Source organism: Scyliorhinus canicula, chromosome 15 (assembly GCF_902713615.1).
Source record: "Scyliorhinus canicula chromosome 15, sScyCan1.1, whole genome shotgun sequence".
NCBI classification, from domain to species: domain Eukaryota; kingdom Metazoa; phylum Chordata; class Chondrichthyes; order Carcharhiniformes; family Scyliorhinidae; genus Scyliorhinus; species Scyliorhinus canicula.
The window spans coordinates 98,632,055-98,652,485 of NC_052160.1; the positions used below are offsets into that span (position 1 = coordinate 98,632,055).

Here is a 20,431-nt window from a genome sequence, read left to right on the forward strand (position 1 = left end):
TTGATGTTGTTTCCAGATTTGTAACTTCTCCAATATCAACTTGCACCATGCCAAATATTTTGACATTTTTGGAAGCTTTAGTAAGGTGGTGTCATGGGAGAATTCATTGTTGATGTTGATAAATCTAAAACAGTCAGAAGCATTGTACTTGAAAGACAAAGTCGCCATTTTAACCCACTCATCATTTCCCTTGCAGTTTTGTTTGAATTATTGTTTCAGGTGCTTCTAAATTGTTGTCCACTGCTTCACAATTATTATGCACCAATATTTTCCCATACCTTTTGTAAATGATGGGATTGCTTTGTAAATGGTATTCAGGATAGTTTTGTCAACCGTGAAGGGAGTAGACTACCTTCTTCCCAAACTGGTGGTCGGTCATAACATTGATTCTCTTGAACTATAATGCTGTCAATTAGCAATAATAGATTTCTTAATTTTAGTTATTTATTATTTTGGAGCAGTACTTGAAGCCAGGTTTTTGATTTTCCTTGTTAAGGGATACTGTTCTCCTTGTTTTACAACTGATTCACTTGAGGGTGTTAGTAGAGAACCTATTGCTTGGACATGCATATTCCTGACACAAAGGTAGCAATATATAATGAGGGAGAAATGTCATACCATAGGTACAATGGTACACTTCCCGTTCACCTGAGGATTGGGATGTATGTGTGTTTAGGTTATGGTTGACCCTGCCAAGTACCAGTGCTGCAATCCGTGAAAACATATTTGCTTTTGAGTTTCAGGTTTGTGCGGATGAAACACTAATTAAGTTTCATCAGTCTTCTGAAATGAGCAAATCACCACAAATACCAATCTTCCAGTGTATTAGTTTCCATTTGCCAAATTATATGACATTCATTTGCTGATTCCGATCTGTTACATTTAGTGAAATTCCACTGATTGATAGATAAGTAACACAAATATGTTCCTGCACAAATATGTTCCTGTTCAGGCCTTCTCATGTATCTGCTGTACTCCTACATGCAAATCCTATCACTCATTACTCTGTGCTAAGATAGACAGTGTTTGCCTTTCATAGAAGTTGGACGTTTTTTGTGCCTAAGAATGGAATGATCTCCATAGTTGGTACACACATAGAATATAGTGTAGCATATTTTTCGCCAGTTGTCTGGCTCCCACAGTTGCTGATGGGAAATTTCATTTGTTTTACGCAATGATGTTATACAGTTGATTGGCCCTGGTGTAAATGCAAGTTTTTAGACCCTTAATGAACACCACAAATGCTGACCATGTAATTCTCTTCAATGATAAATGAACATATGATGACAGTGTCATCAGATCAATTGAATAACTAAAGAGTGAAAGAAATGAAAAAGCACCAACCAAGAAAATGGAAAGTCTTCCTATGTTGCTCCTGCTTGAGTTAAATTAATTTCCAAGTTTTTGGTTGACTTAAACTCTGATTAATTGTCTTCTAGATATTGATGAATGTGACAATGAGTACAATGGAGGCTGTGTCCACGAGTGCATAAATATCCCAGGAAATTACCGCTGCACGTGTTATGATGGTTTCAAGCTAGCACACGATGGCCATAACTGCCTTGGTAAGCACTGAAATCCAGTATTTATTGTCTTTTTTTTTCAATTAAGGGGCAATTTAGCGCAGCCAATCCACCCACCCACATCTTTGTTTGTGGAGGTGACACCCACGCAGACATGGCAAGAATGTACAAACTCCACATGGACAGTGACCCGGGGACGGGATTGAACCCGGGTCCTCGGAGCTGTGAGGCAGCAGGGCTAACCACTGCACCACCGTGCCTCCCTCCAGTATTTATTGTTGATCACCGTATGAGATTCCTTTCGTCCATTCTTCGAGAATTTCTACTCTGGACCCAACCTAACAAATATTTACAACCTGACAAAAGAATCAAACATTTAACTAAGAAAGTAACCACAATTAGCTCAGGCAGTTGGAATATTAGCCAAAGTATGTGATTGTTATAAAAAACTCATGCAATTAGACAATGAAGAAATAATACACATGTAAATAATCTAGAAGCTCTATTCAAAGACTTCATTGTCCATTGTGATGTCTAATTAACTTTCCAAAGTTGCTAGTGTTTACAGGTAAGATGGCACCATTTCTGAGGGGAAGATGCCGATTGACTTGAGTGGAATACAAGAAGAAATAAAGTAAATTTAGCTCACTAGTTCAAGTATAGAATTGACTTGCAGCTATGTATGAGTACATCTAATTACTCGCTATGGAGACAGACAAAAGTCTGCCTCAGTGTGCTACTAGGTACGGGAAGAGAATAGACTGAGTACATCTATACCTTAACCAAATTCAGGGGTGGCACAGTGGTGCAGTGGTTAGCACTGCTGCCTCGTGGCACTGAGGATCCGGGTTCGATCCCGGCTCTGGGTCACTGTCCGTGTGGAGTTTGCACATTCTCCCCGTGTCTGCATGGGTCTCACCCCCACAACTCAAAAATGTGCAGGGTACGTGGATTGGCCACGTTAAATTGCCCCTTAATTGGAAAAAAATAATTGTGTACTCTAAATTAATTTTTTTAAATCCTTATTCAGAATAAAAATCTTTCTTGCATCACTGTTACATTTCCTGCTTCTACAAGAACTATTCGAGTGTCAACCTGCGTCCGGCAATATAATGTAAATTTAATTGGAAATTATAGCCCGAGTTGTTTTGTAAACTTGCTGTGACTAGGGATTAAGTTACAACCCTTGCAAACTGATTTTGCAAAGACACTTAATACCAGCAAGTAAAAGCTTTACAAAACAGCACCATAGAAAATGGGCTGCAAACTTCCAGATTAATATCATCTTGGACAGTACTGAGGAAAAGGCCTGGTGTGCACAGGAATACCTAACGCTCAAGCCAACAATTTCTGACAGTAGAAATTTTGAAGATGAAATATTGTTTGCTATTGTAAGAGAATGAGCCTATGTATCTACAATTTATTTTGTTCACCATTTAGCTCCCATCCCAGACTGTGAATGAATATTTTACAAATGGCCTATTTCTGATCTTAATGCTATTCTCCATTGGCTGCTGGGAGATACGAGATTAGTCTGGCGAAACTCTCCATCGTTGTTTCCCCAGTCCCCTATGCCATGCCTTGCAAATAATGATGTGTCTGCGATCTAGAACTCAGCAAAGACGGCATTGTAGGTCTGAAACTATGGGCGGAGTTCTCCCATCTGGGACTACATCGCGTGGCGGGGATGGAAATGAGTATTTCCCGATGTGAGGGCCAGCGGGAATCATGTCTATCTTCCGGCCCTGACCACATTAATTAAGCAACTGGGTGGCGCAGGCCTGATGGCGCATGATCCGCCGTCATATCTGGGTACAATATTGAAAAAGTGCCCAACATCGCTGACCCACTATTCAGAAAATAAGTTGGACCTCCTCGATGACACCAAATCTGAAAGATTCGCATACAGAACCCCCGGCCCACTGCTGTGGTGTTTTGCGGTCCAGGATTGCTGGTGGCCTCCATTCTCAACTCTGGATGCAGCCCCAGCCATTTTTCAGGTAGGTCCTGACATCCGCACCCCATGTTGTTCCAGATGTGTTTTGCACTGTGTGCATTCCCGCTGGCATCACAGCAAACCCGGTGTGGGTGGAATATTCTGGTCAGGCCTTCCTCTGCATCCCATTAGGGTGATTCAAATTAGTTTCAGACCATCTTCCAGCTGGTTTTCCCATCTGGCATGGCCAGCACCATCAAAGATACTGTGGGATGTTCCGGGGCATTAAACTGATTTTTGCACTCACACCAGATTTTCCCACCTCATCCACCATTGCACCCTCTGGCAGGGTCATGGGATAATTCTGCTCTGTATCCATTTCGGAGCATTGGTAAAAGTTAGTCGGGGGGGGGGGGGGCGGGGTTTGGGGGGGGAGGGGCGCAGGGGGTTGGATTTTCCACCCCCATTCTCGGCAGGCGGGAATAGTGGAGGGGAGGAGATTTGGGCGGCAATCTCAAAATGGGGGATGCCCCAATCTGCCAGTAGCTGAGGTTCTATAGCATCCCTGCAGTGCAGAAGGATGCACTCTGCATTCTGCCCATTGTATCTGGACCTACCCTCCGATCGAGCACTCTATCTAGGCCCACACCCCCTGCCTTATTCCTGTAACCCTGTGCATCGATTATGGCCAATCCACCTAACCTACACATCGTTAAACACGAAGGGGAAATTTAGCATAGCTAATCCATTGACCTGCACATCTTTGGACTATGGGAGGAAACTAGAGCACCCAGAGGAAACCTACACAGACGCGGGAGAATGTGCAATTTCCACAGTCACCCAAGGCTGGAATTAAACATGGGTCCCTGGCGCTGTGAGGCATCAGTGCTAACCACTGAGCCACCGTGTTGGTTGCTGGTGGGGTGGGCTCTGCAGCCAGCATAATGTTGTGGGACCCGGCCCATCACTTTATTTTGACCAAGTATTTAAAAATAGGGCGGGAAGAGCCGGGAGTACTGCCTGAATTCACACACAGACAAGAAATGAGAAGATTTCACCCAATGAATAATAGGTTCATCATAAAACGTGTACAGGGGTCCTGAAAGAATGAATCACAGAACCTGGTGGGGTAGAGATTGGTTTAATTTTTATGAAGAGGTTGACCATGTTGGATGAATTCACCCCCTCAAGAGTACGTTAAACATGCACATGGTCTTGTCGATATTTGGAGTGTTATGAGAGCAATGTGGTGAGATGCCGATTCCTTTGGCTGGGGGGTGTCTAGAACAACAGGTCACAATCTCAGGATAGGAGTAGGCCATTTGGGACTGATATGAGGAAAGATTTCCTCACTCAGAGGGTAGTGAATCTGTGGAATTTTCTATCACAGAAGGCTGTGGAGGCCAATTCACTGGAAATATTTAAGAAGTAATAAATAGATTTCTAGGCTCTAAAGGTGTCAAAGGGTATGGGGAGAGTGCTGGCAGTATGGCGTTGTGAGACAGGATCAGCCTTGATCATGTTGAATGGTTGCGCAGGCTCAAAGGGTCGAATGGCCTATGTTTCTTCAGATATCCAGATTGTTAGAATATGTTTACAGTGTTCTCTTGACACTGCAAATTATGTATCCATGAACATTAATACATTAGAGTGCTACAAGGAACAAACAGCAAACGACCACTCGATGTCTGAGGCTTTGAAGATCACTCTGGACATTCAAAATTAAACATAAAACATTGCCAGCGCAATAGAAATTCATAATTTTCCGACTGACTATGGAAATTTTCCATTCATCTTCCTGTCAGAGAACAGTATTAATAATTATGTTCTGTTCCAATTGGAAAACTGGGTCAATTGAGCTTCTTGAAAGTATTTGCCACTCTGCCAGACCAGGAATAGTCTGTTTGGTCAATGCATCATCTTTGGAAATGTGGCTTCTTTGTTTGTTTTAACTAACCTTAATTGCCATTTATGGTAAGGAGGTGAACTGCACCCTGCAGAGGACTCATTTTAATGTGACTCACTTGGCGACTGCCGCAATGCATCTGATACAATCTTCTGTCTGTAGGGGGGTCATATTGCAATGTGCGTAATCATTGGGAAAATGTCTGTTGATGCAGCCTGTTGAACAGAGCAGAGACCGCAGGCACAACTCTGTCTCATAGCTGGACCAGCTTCAAAGGAATGCAATCACTTTCCTTGGCTGCATAAAGGAACACCTTCATTCGACAGACATTTGTTGTGTCATGGTGATTTCTGGCCAAGCAGCCATGTGAAGCCGAAGAAATGACCATAAAATGTTTGAGTTCATTGTGCGGTCATTTTACTCTGAAAATCAATTGAAGGAAGTTATTGTGAAATGAGATACTGACTGCTGGGAATGTGCATATACTGATACCATTGCCGTTTTTCTAAGTGCAAATGCAAGAGTCTAATTAGTGTGCCCAAATCATTATGAATATTGTAAAAACAAAAAAACAAAAAGTGATTACTGGGAATTAACCTCATTATAACGTTAGTGTTTTAAAAAAATTACGTAAAGTTCATTTGGAATTTGGTAGCATACTCAACCACCAGTATTTCATGTTTGATGGCTAGGGCTGAGATTTTCTGGCCCTGCCCACTTTGGGAATCAGAGCGGTGGTGTGATGTTCTCTGTGTTCATCAGATGTCTTGAGAACATCAAGCTAAGTTAATGAACAAAGCTGATTTATTTACACTACTTAAATAAGATTCGAACAAGTCACAAGGTATAAGTTATTAAATTAAACTGGACGCTATCTCTAACTACAGAACTCTACATTATGCAAATAATCTATCTCACGCCTAAACACCTTCCCCCAGAATCCCAGGAGTCACATGATATTTATATGACTGCTCCTTCTCTCTGGTGGTGAGAAGTATTAACATCAAATTGTTAACCCTTTGTATTCCTTACAATATACATATTGTTACGATGGGATGGATAATTTGATGGACAACGAGAGGTCTGTTCACTTTGGGCTGGAATTTCAGGCCCTGCAGTGGGCAGAACTGGAAAATCCAATCCTAGGTTCCTTTGAACCCTAGGCTGATGGTATGTAAGTGCCCAATATGAAATGAAATATTAGCTGTCTCTATCCACAACTTAGTCGACCCGGGGGCCCCACGAGGCTCAAATTGACAACCTTTCTCATAAAGGTGAAGGAAGACTGCATGGGAAATGGCAAAAAGTTACATTGGCTGCGGATTACATGAACCAGGCTCAGACTGTTGGCAGTGGCAAAATCCAAATGTAAATTTCCTCTATTTTTTAAAACAAGTTTTTCTGTTGTGAGGTAAAGAAAGGATATTAAATGCTAGCCTAGCCAGCAGTGCCCACATCCTGTGGCGGGGCCGGGGGGGGGGGGGGGGGGGGGGGGAGATGAGGCAGGCTGTTTTGGTTCCCAATTTTGTCAGTGGAATAAATTTATGACATGGTCCTGAAGTTGCCGTCTCCTTTTCTACTTCATTATCCACAAACTGTCCAGATGGTGGAAACCCTTGTATGTATGGTGCTTCCACTGCATTTCTGAAAGTAAAATATATCAGTATGGCACTTTGGCCAAACAATATTTAAGGCGAGTCCAATTCATAATATATTTCAACATTTTGAAACATAGTTAGTTGTCCGTTAGTTAAAGGTGCTGGACTCCAGTGCTAATGAGTAGCTTTAATGATGCTCAAACCTGTTATTCTCAGTGGGCACATTTATATATTTTAGAAAGATTTCCAGCACTTCATGGACTGGTGCAACTTCAGGAGATAAATCTTCCTTGTATCGCTTGTAGATGAATGTCATCAAAGTCATACAGTAAGAAGTCTTACAACACCAGGTTAAAGTCCAACAGGTTTGATTCAAACACGAGCTTTCGGAGCACTGCTCCTTCCTTTCACCTGAGGAAGGAGCTGCGCTCCGAAAGCTCATGTTTGAATCAAACCTATTGGACTTTAACCTGGTGTTGTAAGACTTCTTACTGTGCTCACCCCAGTCCAACGCCGGCATCTCCACATCATCAAAGTCATAGTTTGAATACTTAATTCTCTGGAGACTTTTACTAATTATATTAATTACATAAATACTTTGCGCTCATTATATAAAGTATCGAGCTTTGGGGACAGCTGTTCCACGGTGCATTCTCAATACAATGTTTTGACAAATCAGAGTTGACTTACCCGGTTTGACTTTAAACAATAGCTTGGGGGATAAGTGTTTCCCTCATGAATTCTCCATGGCAATGTCGCCACTAATTAGAGTCCAGCAACCAATCATCACACTTTCCTCATGCAATATAAATTGTTGTTCACTTTGAGATTTGGGATTCTTGCAATTCCGTCTTGATGCCTGCAAGACGAAAGATTTGACAGCATGTATCTTTTCAGCAAAATAGCTTTAAGTGTCTTTTCATCACTTTTCATTGTAATTTTCTTTGTAAATTTGTGCAGGCTAAGTTTCCCCAAATAACAACAGTGACTTATTTCAACCTGAATGTACTTGAGCTCTTTTTCAGTTAGAGCTCTGGCATTAAGCCTTTGGTTGATATTACAAGTGCCATACCTGCAGTCTCAGTTTAAAAATACGATACGTTACACAGAATTACATAAATGCTGCTGCGCAGAAACAGGTCTTTTTTAAAAATGTATTTAAATACCAATATGTATCAAAACAGGTTGCAACATATAAACACCCCGGGAAACATACTTCCCAGCAATCAACCATACAGTCTGCACAAATTGTTTCCACTACCGTCCCCCGCGACAAACAGCTCCACAAACCACGGTCACAAACATCCCCCACCTTTTTTCAAACCCCTCTGCAGAGCCCCTTAACCCATACTTTATCTTCTCCAACTGCAGGAAGTCGTACAGGTCACCTAACCAAGCCGCTACGCCCGGTGCCATTGGCGACCGCCACTCCAGCAAAATTCGCCGCCATGCAATCAGAGAGGCGAAGGCCACGACATCGCCCTTCCTCCTCTCCATGAAATGAAATGAAATGAAAATCGCTTATTGTCACGAGTAGGCTTCAATGAAGTTACTGTGAAAAGCCCCTAGTCGCCACATTCCGGCGCCTGTTCGGGGAGGCTAGTACGGGAATCGAACCGTGCTGCTGGCCTGCTTGGTCTGCTTTATAAGCCAGCGATTTAGCCTTCTGAAATCCCAAATATCGCCACCTCCTCCTCCACTACCCTGGCTAAGATCGCGAACACTCCCACCCAGAATCTTTTTTGCAACCCCAAAACATGTGCACGTGATTCGCTGGCCCCCGCCCACACCTCTCACACTCATCTGCTACCCGTTGAAAGAACCCACTCATTCTTGTCCAAGTCATATGCACCTGTGCACCACCTTAAACTGTATCAGGCTCATCCTTGCACAGGAGGAGGTCCCTTTTACCTACACAAGTGTCTCACTCCATAATCCCCAATTGATCTCCCCTCCCAACTCCGCTTCCCATTCCTCCTTGATCTTTACCACCAGATCGCCTCTCTGCCCCCCCCCCCCCCCCCCCCCCAAGCCATTTGTACATATCCCCAATTCTTCTCTCCCATTCCACATCCGAAACAGTAGTCACTCCAGCAAGGTGTATCCTGGCAACCTGGGGAACCCCCTCCAGACCTTTCCCGCAAAGTCCATAACCTGCAGATACCTGAACTCACTCCCCCTCGGCAGCTCTATCCTCTCCCTTAGCTCCTCCAGACTGGCAAACCCTTCCTCCAAATACAGATCCCTCACCTTGGCCAGCCCCACTTCCTTCCACCTCTTGTATGCACTATCTATTCCCCCCGGCTCAAATCCATGATTTTCGTACAGCGGCATTTACACCGACATCCCTTACCCTGAAATGCCTCCTCAACTGATTCCATATCTTCACCGTAGACTGCACCACTGGGCTCCCTGAATACCTACTCTGAGCCATTGGCAACGCTGCCATCACCATAGCCCTCAAACAAGACCCTTACAAGGTTCCTCCTCCATCCTAACCCACTCTACCCCTTCTCCTTCCCACCATCGCTGCACCTTGTCCACATTCGCCGCCCAATAATAATGAAGCAGGTTCGTCAATGCCAGCCCCCCCCTGCTGCTTCTGCCTCTGTAGCAAGGTCCTCCCCACCCTCCGGCACCTTCCCCACCCATACAAAGTCCAAGATGATCGTGTCCAATTTCTGAAAAAAGGCCTTTGGTATAAAGATCGGCAGAGCCTATAAAATAACCAAGAACCTCGGCAGAATGTTCATTTTCCCCACTTGGACCCTCCCCGCCAACGTCAACTGCAGTGTATCCCATCTCTTAAGATCCTCCCTAGCTTCCTCTACAAACTTCGTTAAGTTTCACTTATGGAGCCTCGTCCATTCCCTCGTTACCTGAATCCCCAAATACCTAAACCTATCCCTTGCTACTGTTACTGGCACCCCTCTAAATTTGCCCGCTGTCCCAACTCATTCACTGGGAAAGAAACAGGTCTTGCAGGCCAACCAGTCTGTGCTGGTGTTTCGATTCCACATGGACTTCCTCCCACCCTAGTGATTGCTTCCTAACACTTGCCCATTTCCTTTAATTCCTATGACGTTTGTGTACGGATCAAATCTCCTTTTATTTTAGCAATGATATTCGAGGGATGATCTTTTCCAGATACACCTCAGTCCCATGGAAAATCAACTTTTTCCAGGAAGTCCAGAAGTGAAGCAATCATCTTTGATCACATTGTATTGAACTAATTCTGATACTTAGTGATGCCAAGAATGCTTGTCTGTGGGAAAAGGTGTCTTAAATATCGCTTCAGCTTTGCTAGTATCAGTTTGTGAATGTTGGTCAAAATATAGTTGTTGCTGGAAATGTGATTTTGGTGATGATGCATAAATGCTGTGTTGATTTTATGCTTGAATTTCGATAATGCAATTCAAGTACTCCAAAGCCATTGCATTTCATTATCTCCTAACTTCCTTTTCTCAATCACAAACACACAATACATACAAAACTGTGAATATTATAACAAGAACAGAGGACGCTGGGAAAACCTCAGCCGATCTGGCTGCACCCATGAGGAGAGATAGCAGAGAAAACATTTTTGAGTCCTCTGGCTCTTCCCCAGAACCGAAGAGTCAAAGGACTCAAAATGACAACTCTGTTTTCTCTCCTCACAGATGCTGCCAGACTGGCTGAGTTTTTCAGGTATCCTGTGTGAAGTGTTTCAGATTCCAGCACTCACAATATTTTGCTTATTTCAGTGAACATTGTAACATGGGGATGACAATTCCACATTTTGTTACACAGAGCCAGGTTCTAGGATTCTTTTCAATGCCAAAATACCGCGTGACAAATGGAGGATATTGAATTGCATTGATATGAATTTCCTGCCATCAGAGAGAACTACATTTTGTATAGCTTGCTGAGGACACCTAGTGTTGCAGCTTTACAGCACAACCCACAAGGCCTGAATCTTTTTTTTAAGCACATTTATGTTACATTGCTCACTTTATTGGTGGAAAACGCCGCATTATTAATAATTCTCCATTTTCCCAACTTTGTCTCTGCGTGCCAAAACTTGCATCAAAATATGTTGGCTATAAATGATGGCCAGTCTCTTAACATACACAATGGGAACATTTCAGACATTTGCATTGCCACATTTTTATCAGAATGTTTTGGAGTGTAATATGCTTCAAAGTCTGTTGAATAAATTTTCTGTTTACTTAAATTGATTTGTGGGTTCAATAAAACTTAAAACTGAGTAAATGATAGAAGGTAAATTCCCATACATAGAATAGTGCAAATAAATCCCTGCCTATAAAGAATGATAGTTTGTCCCATCGACAAGATAAACACTCTATTAAACAGAAACTTTTTTTTTTTACATAAATCATAGAATCTACAGTGCAGCCCATCGAGTCTGCACCAGCCCTTGGAAAGAGCACCCTAGCCAAGTCCATGCCTCCACCCTAGCCCCCTAACCCAGTAACCTTTTGGACTCTATGAAACAATTTAGCTTGGCCAATCCATCTAACCTGCACATCTTTAGACTGGGAGAAAACCAGAAAACCAGAATTTCACAGATTCACAACCCTTTGGGTGAAGAAGTTCCTCCTCAACTCAGTCCTAAATCTCGTCCCCCTTATTTTGAGGCTCTGCTCCCTAGTTCTAGTTTCACCCGCCAGTGGAAACAATCTCCCTGCTTCAACTTAACTGTCCCTTTCATAATTTTACATGTTTCTATATGATCCCCCCTCATTCCTATAAATTCTAATAAGGATAGTCCCGGTCTACTCAATCTCTCCTCATAAGATAATCCTCTCAACTCCGGAACCAACCTAGTGAATCTCTTCTGCACCCCATCCAGTGCCATTTCATCCTTTCTCAAGTAAGGAGACCAAAACTGTACACAGTACTCCAGGTGTGACCTCACCAGCAACCTATACAGCTGCAACATAATCTCCCTGTTTTTAAACTCCAGCCCTCTAGCAATGAAGGACAAAATTCCATTTGCCTTCTTAATTACCTGCTGCATCTGCAAACCAACTTTTAGCGATTCATGCACAAGGACACCCAGGTCCCTCTGCACAGCAGCATGCTGCAATTTTTTACCATTTAAATAGTAGTCCCATTTTGCTGTTATTCCTACCAAAATGGATGACCTCACATTTACCAACATTGTAATCCATCTGCCAGACCCTTGTCCACTTTATCTTATATGACAGCCTTTTGTGTGGCACCTTGTCGAATGCCTTCTGGAAATCCAGATACGCCGCACCCACCTGTTGTTTACCGCGTTCATAATGTCCTCAAAGAATTCCAATAAATTAGTTAAGCCTTTATGCAGCCACAGATCTCCTGTTCATTGCAGGCACATGTCCTTATCTGCTCTTGGAATCACAGAAGGAGGCCTTTCAGCCATTAATGGCTGTGCTGGCCCACTGAAGCAGTAATTCACCTAGCACCACTCCCCAGCCTTTTTGCCTTAGGTCTGCAATTTATTTCCTTTTCAGATAATGGTCAAACTCCTTTCTGAAAGCCTCAGTTGACCCTGCTGTAATATCCCACACGGGAGCTACGGGGTGGAAATGCTTACCTTCCCCGTGCTCCTTGTGAATTACGAGCTCCCCTGCTAGGGACGGGGTATCTCAATTACCCAAATTATGTAAGGTTTGCCAGTAGGACACCGATGAGAGGAGCCCGGTAGGGATCTACCGGGCAGTGTATATATTGTTCATGTGAATAAAACTTGGTTTAGATATTACTCGGTGTGGACAGAGTGGTGATGAGGACTGGTTTGCTGTTGACACTGTGACTTACTCAGCTGAGCCACCTCCCCGATTTTCTGGACCCAGGTTTGGATTTCTTTGATTTGCCATGCCTCTGTTTGGGCGGTTAGATGTATTTGATGCCAATGTTGAAGAGCCAATGCACTGTACGAATGCATTATTTCTTCCGGGCCAACAATGTCATGGAAAACGTGTAACAGACAGTCAAACTGTTGACGGCCTACAGATCGCATACGTTTGGGGTGTGGACTCCCCGTGTCCTGGTCAAACCTGCCTCCACCACAATCTCAGACATTGCGTTCCAGATCCTAATCACTCGCTGTGTGTAAAACCTTTCCCAAATGTTGCCATTGCTACTTTTGCCAAATACCTTCAACCTGTGCCCTCTGGTTCTATATCCCCTTCTACTGATGGGATAGTTTCTCCCTATCAAGCATGTTGTGGAGCCCAGATCAGGGGGGGGGGGGGGGGGGGGCGGGGGGCGGGGGGCGGAGGGGGTGGTGGGTTGGAGAGCGAAGGGAGATAACACACGGTGTTAAATCCAGCCAGTCACAACTGCCAGCCTGCTTAGTTGCTGGGTTTATCTTTACATCCTTTTTTTAACAAGGGTGGAACATTTGCGTTTTCCAGCCTCTGGCACGACCCCTGAGTCAAAGGAAGATTGGAAAATTACGGCCAATACCTCTGCAGTTTTCCCTCTTACTTCCTTCAATATCCTTGGATGCATCTCACCCAGTACTTGTGCCTTATCAACTTTTAAGTACAGGCAGCTTATCTTAATTATTTTCCCTATCATTTCTAAATCACTAAATAATAATCATTATTATTGTCACAAGTAGGCTTACATTAAAACTGCAATGAAGTTACTGTGAAAATTCCCTGGTCGCCACACTACAGCGCCTGTTCGGGTACACAGAGGGAGAATTCAGAATGTCCAATTCACCTAACAAACACGTCTTTTGGGACTTGTGGTAAAAAACCGGAGCACCCGGAGGAAACCCATGTAGACATGGGAAGAACATGCAGGGCGGTTTTCTCCCCCCCCCCCCCCCCCCCACGCCGGGTAGGAAAATCGCGCCACGCTGCTCCGAACCCCGCACGTGATTCTCCCAACCCCCGCGAAACCAGTGGCTCGTGAATCTCGCCGGGCCGCTCAGAGAATTGCTGCGAACGGCAAGCGGTAATTCTCCGGCCCAGGTGGGCCAAGCGGCCGCTCCGACACGACAGGTTCCCGCCGGCGCCGTCCACCCCTGGTTGCGGCCGGCGGGAATTGTGCAGGAACGCTGGGGGGGGGGCCTGTGAGGTGGGGAGGGGGTTGCGGCCGGCGGGAATTGTGCAGGAACGCTGGGGGGGGGCCTGTGAGGTGGGGAGGGGGGCTCCTTCACCGGGGGGGGGGGGGACCTGCCTCTTCCCCACCCCCCAGGCCTACCTCCTTCCGCAGCCGGCCCCAGAACTCCGGCGCATGTTGGTGAGTGGCCGGCACGCGTTAGAAGTTCCCCGCGCATGCGCAGGATTGAGCTGCCCCAACTGCGCATGCGCGGGTTGGCACGCCGCCCATTTGGTGCCGCGTAGGGCGCTGGAGTGGCGTGAACCACACCAGCGCCGTGCTGGCCTCCTGTGGGGGGCCAGAATAGGTCGTGCCCGGGACCTGTTCGCGCTGTCATGAAACGCGACGGCGTTCACGATGGCGCGGGCACTTAGTCCCGGGAGCGGCGAATACCGCCCGCAGACTCCGCACAAACAGTGACCCAAGCCGGAAATCAAACCCGGGACCCAGGCGCTGTGAAGCAACTGTGCTAACTACTGTGCTATAAGGAGACAGTTGTAGTCACTGTTGCTTTATCAGCTCAGGAGATTTGAGTCTATTTTCATTGTCCTTTGATGAGTGCAGGTTGGTTCTCGCTGTGTACTTGCCCTAAGCTAAGGCTGAAACAGGGGCAAAATAATTAAAATTAGGGCGAGGAAACTTTGCATTTATTTTATTTGAAGTCTTGTACCCTTACAAGATTATTTCAGATGATTGAGGCCTTCTCCTTTCGAAATAGACCGTACTAAGTTCCTTTTAAAGCTTTAAACCTCCCAGAACAGGTAAGCAGTTATACCATGCAATACAATGCAGTGAGTCCTGAACGAGGTGCAAACCCACGACCATCTGACCCAAACAATTTATGAATTGAATTTATTCTGAAAAGAGAGTTGGATTCGTTTAATAAGTGGCACAAAGGTGGCAGCTGGAGACAGTGCCGTGAGACCGAGTGTTAGATGTGAGAATTTGATAAGTGAGGTCGTTTTAAATCTCTTTCTAAAATCTAGTCAAGATTGCATTTAGCTTAATCATAACAGTAAATTGTATTTTTTTGCAGAATTCGTTATTATTAAACAAGCTCACTGTTTGAGGCAGCTGCAGTTAGTAAATTTGGTAACTAGTTTGAAAAAGTCCCCTAAATTAGTATAAATACAGGGGGTTTAGCAGATGTACAAAGTAAGTCACACCAATGTGGTACCTAGCAAGGACGTCATCTGGGACTTGTGCGAGGAAACCGGAGCACCCGGAGGAAAACCACGCAGACACCGCAGAGACAGCGACCCAAGCCAGGTATTAATTAGATGTACAGGTAGATAGATAATGGATAGGTTTTATTTCTCTTAACTCAATCACAGAAGTCTTGCAGCAAAAAATTAGACCATTCACCCTGTCGTGCCTGCGGCTGCTCCCAAATGAGTAATGCACCCAGTGCGACTCCCCTGCCTTCTCCTGTAACCCTGCAAAGTCTTCCTTTTCAAATAATAATCCTATTCCCTCTTGAATGCCTCAGCTGAATCATAGAATCCCTACAGTGCAGAAGGAGGCCATTTGGTCCGTTGAGTCTGCACTAGCCCTCTGAAAGAGCACCTTACCTCGGCCCACTACCCCCCCCCCCCCCCCCCCCCCCCCCATCCCTGCCGAACGTGCAAATCCCTGGACACTAAGAGGGCAATTTAGCATGGCCAATCCGCCTAACTGCACATCTTTGGACTGCGGGAGGAAACTGACGTTGACATGGGGAGAACTTGCAAACTCTACGCAGACAGTCACCCAAGGCTTGAATTGAACCCGGTTCCCTGGTGCTGTGAGGCAGCAGTGCTAACGACTGTGCCATCCAATTGAACCTACCTCCAACACACTCGCAGGCAGTGAATTCTAGATCTTAACTACATGCTGCATGAAAACTTTTCTCCTCATGTTTCCATTGCTCCTTTTGCCAATTTCCTTAAATCTGTGCCCTCGTGTTCTCGATCCTTCCACCAGTGGAAACAGTTTTTCTCCGACAGTAGTTTAAACCTAATTAGTTGAATAAAAACAAAGAGAAAGCAGGCGATATATTGCAGCTGAAACATATGGGAATGGTGGACACCTTTGTGATCCAACTTCAGTAAGTGTGTGCAGCTCAAGGAATTTCGACTAAGGGTGAGTTTGAATTTTGGACACTGCGATACATCAAGGAGGGGGTAAGTTACCTGGGCATTTTGTTCCAGGAGGCAGTCGCACCCCTGTGGGCATCCTTCAGATTTTGTGTGTGATCAAGGACAGGACGGTTTGACTGTAAGAGAGGCAGGTTTGGTGTTCCAGAAGGTAGCAATGGAGAACATTCAGTTCTTGCAATTATCCAGCAGGTTCAATGTTCTTGTAGCTTGTGTTGATGAGAGCAATGAATGCAGGGAGGATGAGCAAACAGACGATGGCACAATGGTACAGGGGCCATTCAAATGGGGGCGCAAAAAGGAATGTACTTGATGTCGGGATGGTAAGGTTAGTGGGACAGACACTGTTTTCGGCACGTGTATGCTTGGGTCCCGAAGGCTGTATTACCTGCCTGTTCGCAGGGTTAAGGGTACCTCTTCAGTACTGGAGAGGAACTTGGAGTGGGAAGGGAAGGACCTAGTTTTCATGGTCCATTTGGGTACCAGTGACATCAGGAGAACTAAGAAAGAAGTCCAGCTGAGGGAGCATGAGCAGCTAGAGATTAAATTAAAAAGCAGAATCATCAAGGTGGTAATCTCCAGACTATCGCCTGAGGCACGGGCAAATTGGCATTGGGTAAATTAGATCAGAGAGTTGAATGTCTGGCTCAGATTGGTGTGGGAAAATTTTCTTTTTTTCATTGAAGGATATAAAGCTCCATTTTTTCCAACAGAGCATATATTCTTTTTTTAGGTAATTGCTTACAAATACAAATTACAAATTGGGGTGGGCACGGTGGCACAGTGGTTAGCACTACTGCCTCACAGCATCAGGGGCTCGGATTCAAATTCAGCTTTAGGTCACTGTCTGCATGGACTTTGCACTTTCTTCCCATGTCTGCGTGCGTTTCCTCCGTATGCACCAGTTTCCTCCCACATTTCAAAGATGTGTAGGTTAGGTGGATTGGTCATGCTGATTTGCCACTTAGTGTCCAGGGATGTGTAGGATGGGGTTATGGAGATAGGTCGAGGAAGTGGGCCTAGGTCGGGTGATCTTTCAGAGGGTTGGTGCAGACTTGTTGGGCGAAATGGCCTGATTCTGCGCTGTAGGAACTCTATGGCTCTATGCCCAAGGAACTCAAAGTTTGGCTTCGCAAGTTTGACTCATTACATATTGGATGTACAGACTAGTAAAATATCATGTTTGTAAGTAACATTCATACCAGACAATTGTCAATCAAGAATCACTTCCCATAAAAGAATCTAACCACTTCCTCCCATTATCAAACCCATTATCACTGCTGATTCCCAGCATCAACATCTTGGGAGAGACCATTGACCAGAAACTTACGGAACCAGCCATGAGGCTGCAAGCCAAAAGAGCAGATCAGAGGCTGGGTATTCATGTATTTCACCTCTGACCCATGAAAGCCTATTCCCCTTCACAAGGAACAAGTCAGGAGTGTGATTGAATACTCTCCACTTGCCTGGATGAGTGCAGCTACAACAATGCTCAAAGTTTAGTACCACCCAGGACAAAGCAACATGCTTGATTGGAACTAACTCCTTCATTATAAATGTTTACTCCCTCCACCACCGACGGACAAAGGTACTGGGCGAGATTCTCCGCAAATGCGGAGAATCGTAAAGGCTGCCGTGCGACAGGCCGTGACCCACGGCAGCCTTCACGCCCACTTCCGGGGCCGATTCTCCCCCCCCCGGGCAGGGCTAGGAGCGCGGCCCCGTGCGGCACGGCCTTGACAACGGTTGTCAAGGCCGCACGTCAAGCGTCACGCCGGCTGACGCGGCCGATGACGTCAACTGCGCATGTGCAGTTGCTGTCTTTTCCCTCAGCCGCCCCGCAAGACGTGGCGGCTTGATCTTGTGGGGCGGCGGAGGGAAAAGAGTGCGTCTGTTACGGACGCACGGCCCGCGATCGGTGGGCACCGATTGTGGGCCTATGCCCCCCTTGGCACGGCCGTGGTACTACCATGCCAATCGGGCCCCCAGATGCCCCAAACGGGCATCTGGCGCCCGTTTCACGACGGCAGCGAGCAGGTGTGTTTGCTGCCGTGTTGAAACGGGCGTGACGGCCCGGCGGCTCGGCCCATCGGCCTCGGAGAATCGCCGCTCGCCGTAAAAAACGGCGAGCGGCGATTCGTGGCGTGGGTCGGGCGTGGGGGGGGGGGGTAGAATAGCGGGAGAGCGTAAAAAATGTCGGGAGGCCCTCCAGCTATTCTCCCACCTGGCGTGGGGGGCGGAGAATCGAGCCCACTGGTTTCCATCCATAAGATGTACTGCAAGACCTTCCAAACCCACAACTTTTACCACCAAGAAGGTCAGCAGATGCATCGGAACACTGCCACCTGCAGTTCCCCCTCATAATTGCACACCACCCTGACCTGGAACTATGGGCACGATCTTCCTATAAGGGAACAAAGTCCCCAAGCGGCACGTTTAGCCATGTGTTTCCTGGTGCTCGCAGTGCCGGGAAACACTTGGCTATTTAGCACGATTCCTGTTGAATAAGGGGCCTGAATGGAGAAAGCGCGGCTGAGGCCACACATAGCCCCCCCCCCCCCCCCCCGCCCCCCCCCCCCCCCCCCCCTCCCCAAACAGTGCTCGCCTGAGGCCTGCAAGGTGAAGGGATTGCATTGCATATCCTCAGGTACCTTGGAAATTTGCAACGGAGAATCCTGAGAAACCAGCCCCTGTTTTCTCCAAACCTTGCAGCTCCCTCTCGTTTAAAATTCTGCCACCTTTCCCCCACACCCCCTCAACAAGGCCATATTTTTAGTCGGAAACCTTACCACATGCAACATTCCATTACTTGGGATTGCCAAAGGGGGATCAATTCATTTTGCCCAAACTTTGTAGTATGTTGTGATATAATATCCGGAATAAGGCCAATAATTGATGTGTCACGGGAAGTTTTTTTCTTCCATTGGGGCTTGGGTAAATGCAAAGCAGTGCATTCCTAACACAAAGCAGTGGATGAGAAAAGTATCATACCTGTCGATGCTTCCCGGTACATGATTATGGACTCTACCTTTTCCGCTCAATTCCCTGAGGGGAAAGCTCTACATAAGCATGTGCTCATCCCTGAAGGAGTTGAGAAAAATTCAGGAATATGGGGAACCCGTTCATTGTTCAACCAAGGTCTGATATGCCCCAGACAGATTTCCCCACCTGCGATCCCACGAGTATGCGAGTCCTTTAGAATGCAATCTTCCCCAAGTTAATTCAAAGTTGTTTTTTTTTCCTTCAAAAGCCATGCGCTATCCAGTAGCTTAAATTAAGTTTTTTTAAATCAAACAGCAGAGCAAGCATTTGTGGCATGGAAGCAATCACAGGTAACAGAAAATTGGAATTCTTTTTAAGAAGAGCAGATTGTGTTTGATCAAGGAAACACAATTATAACTGCATTTTAAGAAAAAGGTTACACAGTTTTGCAAGACATGTTTGTGCAAAGGAGTCATCCATATAACACAGTTTTACTGTCTGCCTTCAGATTTTTATTAGGGTCTTTATTCATTCACAAGATGTCACTAACAAGGCCAGCACTTGTTGCCCATCTCTAATTGCTCTTTGGAAGGTGGTGGTGAGCCGCTGTCTTGAGTACAACTCGGGGCTGAATTTTATGGGCCACCAGTGGTGGGAAAACATGAGAGAGGACCAGTAAATTAGGGCACTGTGCCATCCTGCTGGCCCATCTGCTCTGCCATGGTTTTATAGGTTTGGGGGGGGGGGGGGGGGGGGGGGTGTTGGGTTGGTATCCCACCTGTGGCCCAACTGAGGTCTTTCAATGGGAAACTAATTCCCACTGAAGGGCCTCATTCCATTGCCAGCCCGATATGTGGCAGACAGTGGGAAAGGTCCCGTGTGTAACCTATCAGGTATAACCATGTGGGACTACTGGTCAGTGGAAGGTGTCCTGAGCTACTGGCCTCCAATTGGCTCTATAAGTCCCGCCTCATACTAATCAATGGGCTGTTGCTTGAAAACTTAAAGTGGGGGCGAACTGGCCAAGGGGAGGCAGGCTCGCCCCCAAAATGTATACAAGCGTTTGTGGAGCCAGACAGGGTAAAGATGGGAGATTTCCTTCCCTAAACCCCTGATCATTTTTCATATGACAAACTGATAGTTTAACGCCATAGATGTTTACAGCATGGAAACAGGCCCTTTAGCCCAGCTTGTCCATGCCGCCCAGTTTCTTTCACTAAGTTAGTCCCACTTGCCTCCATTTGGCCCAT

General features: G+C 45.8%; 1 protein-coding gene across 2 annotated transcripts in view; it reads left to right on the top strand.

Annotated features, from left to right (window-relative positions):
• Positions 1-20,431, top strand: part of scube3 (signal peptide, CUB domain, EGF-like 3) — a 413,853-nt gene that overhangs the window by 78,752 nt on the left and 314,670 nt on the right. For both annotated transcript variants that reach the window (XM_038819916.1, XM_038819917.1), the window contains exon 3: positions 1,440-1,565. In XM_038819916.1, coding sequence (XP_038675844.1) covers positions 1,440-1,565 — 126 coding nt within the window. The remainder of the gene's footprint in view (positions 1-1,439; positions 1,566-20,431) is intronic.